This window comes from Triticum dicoccoides, chromosome 2B (assembly GCF_002162155.2).
Source record: "Triticum dicoccoides isolate Atlit2015 ecotype Zavitan chromosome 2B, WEW_v2.0, whole genome shotgun sequence".
NCBI lineage: Eukaryota > Viridiplantae > Streptophyta > Magnoliopsida > Poales > Poaceae > Triticum > Triticum dicoccoides.
In genome coordinates, this window is record NC_041383.1 from 214,499,008 (window position 1) to 214,505,216 (window position 6,209).

General features: G+C 55.4%; 1 protein-coding gene across 1 annotated transcript; it reads left to right on the forward strand.

Annotated features, from left to right (window-relative positions):
* The first annotated feature begins 606 nt into the window (after positions 1–606).
* LOC119363145 (LOB domain-containing protein 37-like) lies at positions 607–1,992 on the forward strand. The gene is made up of 2 exons (XM_037628457.1): positions 607–966; positions 1,085–1,992. Exons 1-2 carry the CDS (start codon positions 732–734, stop codon positions 1,567–1,569), a joined length of 720 nt encoding a protein of 239 aa, XP_037484354.1. The 5' UTR covers positions 607–731; the 3' UTR covers positions 1,570–1,992.
* The last annotated feature ends 4,217 nt before the right edge of the window (positions 1,993–6,209 follow it).

A 6,209-nucleotide genomic window follows, 5' to 3' on the forward strand; every position in this document is an offset into this window, starting at 1 on the left:
GGTGATAATATGCGACGACGGGCCATAGGCTAGGCACAATTATTTCATTTATTCTTGGTTATAGCTTTCGCAAGGTATCCCGTCAAGATTTTTTTTGAGATAAAAAATATATATGCACACATAATCGTACAACAAATGAGCCCCTTGGCTTTGCGACTGCTCGGTCCAATGGCCTTGATGCTGCACCGGCGAGTGATTCGGCACACCAAAAGCGGTGGAGGGTCCATGCGCCGGATGCATGGAGCGATTTATTTTTGTGAGAAAGCTTGTGTGCATGGAGCACTTGCCGAGGGAGGTCACAAGGTTCCAAAACGCAGGACGTACCGGACGTACGTGGGCAGCCCAAGGTGCGGATCCACGCACACCGCAAAAGCGCGGAAAAAGAGTGGCGGAAAAACACACGAAAGCAGCCCGGACGGGGCGAACGCGAGGCGCACCACCCGAGCCGGCGGCCCCCACCCGCTGTCCAATCCCTCGATCCGACGGCCCGCGCTCGCACCGACCGGCCGCGGAGACACGGAGCCGCCCCCGCACCCCTGGAGCCTGGAACCTCTTCCGCTTTACCTCAGCACGCGCGCCAGTTAACCCATCACGGTCACCCGACCGGCCCGGCCCTGGTTAGCGCCCGGTTACCTCCCCACCCCTCCCTCCCTCCTCGCCTGGTTATATACACCGCCCCTGCGTGGCCGTGGGCGAGGTCGGCTTCTTGATCGGGGTTGGCTGGCTGTTGTATGAGAGGGAGTGAGCGGGCGGCGGTGTCAGCGTCAGCGTCAACGTCGGGGATGAGCTGCAACGGGTGCCGCGTGCTGCGCAAGGGGTGCAACGAGGCCTGCGTGCTGCGCCCGTGCCTGCTCTGGATCGAGGCAGCCGACGCGCAGGGCCACGCCACCCTCTTCGCCGCCAAGTTCTTCGGCCGCGCCGGCCTCATGTCCTTCCTCACCGCTGTCCCCGAGCAGCAGCGCCCAGGTACGTACGGACGGACGGGAGATCGATGGTCTTCTTGGCACGACGATGCATCGGCAGTACAGAATATGTGTTGACCTTTTTTGGCTGAAGTTTGCATGCTGTTTGCTGTGGATTGCAGCCGTGTTCCAGTCGCTGCTGTACGAGGCGGCGGGGCGAACGATCAACCCGGTGAGCGGCGCGGTGGGGCTGCTCTGGGCGGGAAGCTGGCACCTGTGCGAGGCGGCGGTTCAGACCGTGCTCCGGGGCGGCGCCATCCGCCCGCTGCCGGAGCTCGCGGGCGGCGTCCCGGAAGGCGGAGTCGGTGGAAGCGATTTGTTCGCCTCCTCTTCCAGGCGGGCCGTGGTGGGGTGCTCCACGTATTCGGCGGCGAAGCGGGTGACGCCGAGGAAGACATGGGCGCCGGAGGCAGCGTCCCACCACCAGGAGCCCTCGTGCGACCTGGGGCTTTTCCTCACCCCCGGATCGGCCGCGGCGGCGGAGGGGGAGCGACGGGCGAGGCGGGCCGGCACGCCGTCGATGAGCTCCGACGGCTCCGTGACCACGAGCGCTGGCGCAGGCGCCGGCGGCGAGAAGGAGCCGGAGCTGCTGAATCTTTTTGTTTAAATGAAGCTAGTTATTAATCTGCGCGTTCATTTACCGTAGTAGTACCGCGCGATCGATCAGTCGATCGACGCGCTGCTCGCTCGCTGGCGCTGGAACCAGCTGAACTTTTTGGTAGCCTATCGTCCCACCGGCGACGCGCCCCTTGATTCTTTTTTGGGCGTGCATGAACCGCCGGCTTGGTGTGACACGGAGATGACTAGATGAGACCGCCCCGGCCGGCTTTGTTCCTTGTCTACTCCGATAATAGTACCGCTGCTTTCTTAGCACCACCACTACTACTACAAAGATGGTTAAATAAGTAAGAGTACACTAAAGCTCTCTGATCTTATCCGGGGCGTGATTAGCGTTTGCCCAGCGAGTGCGTGTGCTAATACGCCATTGCTCCTGCAGGCTACAGTACTCTCCCGATTGTGTTTCTTTTTTTGAGATCTGCTCTTCCGTGTTTTTGTGAACTGGTCGTATGATTGATCGGTCAATGTTTCACGCCACCGCAAAATCCAAGCGGCCGTACAGCTTGTGATGCAGCATGTGGGGCTGCTGAGATAGTACTAGAGCGAGCGGTTCAGCTTTGCGGAGGGGCTACAGCCGTACCGTGGCGCCGCGTTTCGGGGTGGGGGCGCGTGACGACCCGAACGCGACCGCAGGCCCCTGCGACGCGGCGTTCTTCTGCCGCGCAGATGTGTCGCGGCTTTGGGAGTTCAACCCGTTTGCCGGCACGGCCAAAACGTCCAATTTCCATTTGTTTCGGGCAGAACGTCCGATTTGTGCGTGCTACAGCGCAGCGTGCAGTGGCCGTGCTACAGCGCAGCGTAGCTTTGTGCGTGCACATGCATCAGCATATACTCCCTCCGTTTCTAAATATAAGTCTTTATAGAGATTTCACTATGGGCCACGTACGAATGTATATAGATGCATTTTAGAGTGTAGTTCATTCACTTTACTTCGTATGTGGTCCATAGTGAAATGTCTTCAAAGACTTATATTTAAGAACGGAGGGAGTATATTTTTTAATCAATGCGCCGTTTTATTACTTAAACGTAGCTGGGAATGTCATCCGAGAGAATCTCCAGAATGTGCTTTGGGGTACAGAAAATCAAACCTTACATAAATCATCGCCTAAACCGACTTAAGCTAACTTATTATGAGCGGCTCTATTGGCATCACGGCTAATCCATGTCACCTTCACCTCCCTGAAGGATTGAAGCATCCCTTTGATTTCTTTTTTTTTGAAAGTGGCCATTTCTGGCTTTCATTTCATAGAAGAAGAGAGCGGGAAAAATACATAGTCTGATCAAGTGATCGGTGGGTTGGAGGAGAGATTACATAGCCAGCCTAACGAGTGTGTAAGCTGGCGAGGAGGGCCTGATTTCGCTATTTTCACGGCACGTCCCCGAAGGGGTGCGCTATGCATTTGGCTCCAGCGATCCTCCACTGCTCCATGTCGCGGCGGCAGGCCGCAGTGATGCTGCGGGCGCATGGTGCTTTCCCTTTGAAGGTGCACGCATTTCGCTCTAACCAGATTTGCCAGACCATCAATGTGAGCAGCGATCTGGTGCCCTTCCTCGTGCATGGGTTGGCTCCGTCGATGATCAAACGAACCCTCTCGGCGGTGGATCTCCCCGTGCTCCAGGTGGAATGGCTGGAGGAGTGACAACCGAGCCAGGTTGCCACCTCGTTCCAGGCCTGAATGGCAACGGTGCACTCCTAGAACAGATACGACGAAGTCTCGAGGTTGCGGAGACATAGCTGGCAGAAGTAGCTATTGGTCCATCCACGTCTCTGGAGTCTGTCGTTGCACCATAGGCGATCTAAGTGCAGCAGCCAGAAAAGGACTTTCATCTTGTAAGGGGCCCAAGCCTTCCAGATGGTTGCTGTGAAGTCGAGTGCCGGGCGGTCTTCGAACTGGACGTCGTAGGCGGAGCACGTGGAGTAGTTGCCAGAGTTGCCCAGGGTCCAGGCGATAGTGTCGGCCCTTCCAGCCTCCAGCGTGATGCCAGCGCTTCTGATCTCCCTGGCGAGCTGCAGCACCATGTGCATGATGTTGCCGTGGTCACCATGGCGTAGGTCAAGGACCCATCGGTCTTGATGCAGGGCTTCTTGGACAGATCTGTTCTTGCGGACGGAGTGAGCGAACACTGTTGGGTATGCCTGACATAGCGGTCTGCCGTTGAGCCAGGAAGAGAGCCAGAAGGAAGCCGTTGAGCCGTCCCCGACGGTGACGGACGTGCAGGTAGCGAACAGAGTGCGATCAGCGTCGTCGCAGGGAGTGCCGGTGCCAACCCAAGGGCTGGAGGGCTGCGTCCATGCTAACCATAGCCATCACAGGTGAAGAGCCCGGGCAAACTTCGGCAGATCATGGATGCCCAGGCCTCCTGCGTGCACTGGCGCGGTCACCGCCTGCCATCGCACCTTGCACTTTCCACCAGTGGCCACATAACAATAACATTCTCTCTTTCGATTCGAGATGTATTGATCGAGACGTGCCTCACTCTAGTTTGTCTTGCGCCCAGGAACCTTCTTCTTGCCTTGTCTACTTCCTTGTAGAACTTTTTGGGCGCCCGCAACACTGTGATGGCGATACCAGGACGCGTCTGCCGGCGAAGGGCATGAGCCTCCCTTTCCAGCCTGCAAGGCGTGCGCGGATCTTGTCGAGGATGAGCTGAAGGTGCACTAATCTGAGCCTACCCGTAGTGATTGGCAGGCCGAGGTATCTAATTGGCAAGGACGCGATCGCCCCCCCCCCAAATTTTGCAGAACCGTGTGCAGGTCGATTTCGTCGCATGCAATCGGAATGGCTGATGATTTTTCTAAGTTGATGTGTAGCCCGGTAGCCTGTCCAAAGAGACGAAGGATGTGCAGCAACTCGTCGATCTCCTGGCGCACAGGGTTGATGAAGATGACTGCATCGTCAGCGTACATGCTAGTGCGCATGCGCAATGTTCTTCCGGGGATTGGTTGGAGGAGGCCGTCTCTAGAACGAGGGGTCCTAAGATCTCTTCCTGGGTTGTTAATGGTTGCCACCACGCCAGCATTATCAAGCTCCAAATGAAGCTTTTTCACGTTAATCTCGGTGGCGACCTGAATGCCCGTTTGCACATGCATCACCATATACTAGTATTGTTATTGGGCTTTTTTGTTCATTTGTTGGGAAAAACGAGAAGAGCGCAAAAATGTTACTAGCGACCAGTTGTTTTCTTCTTGAAAAAAATTCCCGAGCAATCGCCCAAAAAAGGTAAGTGTGACCCTTCTCTGCATGCCACACGTGATCCGTCTCCTTCGTTTCATTGAGTAGATTTCATGCGTGTGATCAACTTTTTTGTTGACACCAGATCTGATAGGATATGCTGGCCTCGCGGTAGTAACCCAACCCGACGCACGGGGAGGCCCCTCGTACACGTGAAACCCTCTGGTCTCTCGCCGTCCCTCACCCTCGTGCAGCACACCTTTATGATTGCCCATGCATTAGATTATACCGCAGTAGTTGCTGTGCCTTTTCATTCATTGGGAAAAAATCTGAGAAGAGCACAAAAATGTTACTAGCGAGCAATTGTCTCCTTGCAAAAATCCCCGAGCAATCATCCAAAAAAGGGAAGTGTGGTCCTTCTCTCTATGGCACACGCGATCCGTCTCCTCCGTTTCATCCAGTAGAAATAATGTGAGTGATCAGTTTTTTTGCACACACCACATCTGTTAGGATATGCTAGCATGCCCACACCCTCATGCACATTAAACCCTCTGATCTCTCCTCGTCCCTGATCCTCACACAGCTACTTTTTGCTTGCACATGCATTAGCTTATACATTAGTAGTTGCTGGGAATTTGTATTCATGGGGAAATTTGAGAGGAGTGTAAAAACGTTACTAGCGAGTTGTTGTTTCCTTGCAAAAATCCCCGAGTGTCGGTGCTAAAACCGATAGACCTCGGAGTAGGGGGTCCCGAGCTATGGATCTCGGATCAACGGGTAACAAGGGACGAAGGAGATAATGTTTACCCATATTCGAGCCCTCTCGAAGAGGTAATACCCTACGTCCTGCTTTGACTGTATTGATGATTGTGTATCGAGTACAAACTTGATCTACCTCGAGATCGTAAGTAGTGTTCTAACCCTAGGGCTAGGTGGATGTGATTGTGATTGATCCCCAACTACAAGCTAAACCCCTCAGCTTATATATGTCGGCGTTCTGGGAACAGGGGTCCCCATACCTGCCTGCCTGCGGCCTGTGGCGTGGCTCAAGGAGTGGCCCAGTACGGCCCATCTTCATCAACTCAAGCTCAAGACCCTCGCGGGGCGGACGATGCAAGGCTTCCTCAGGAACGGCCTCACCAGGCAGGCTCGTGAGGAGGCGGAGAGATCAAGGCAGGAGTACCTCGCGAGGTGCTCATGATGCAAGCCATGACGATTAAGACCAGGCGGGCGCCAGCCTACGCAGTGTCCTCGTTTCCTCTTTGGTGCAAAGCGGGCAAGCGCAGGCGCGGAGTACCAAGGCATCAAGCAAAGGTTACCATTTCGGTGCAACGAGACCAAGGCCAGTGGAGCGGCAGGACGGAGGTCACCGTGGAGCCCAAGACGGCGTCATCGCCAGTGCCTTTGGTAGTCGAAGACCAACTTTGGTCAGGATAACTTGTACTAGATGTTCCCC

Excerpts from the sequence above, each read along its gene's own strand:
- LOC119363145 (XM_037628457.1), top strand. The coding sequence starts at position 732 with ATGAGAGGGAGTGAGCGGGCGGCGGTGTCAGCGTCAGCGTCAACGTCG. Across the intron at positions 967-1,084 it reads CCCCGAGCAGCAGCGCCCAG|CCGTGTTCCAGTCGCTGCTG; the intron begins GTACGTACGGAC and ends TGTGGATTGCAG.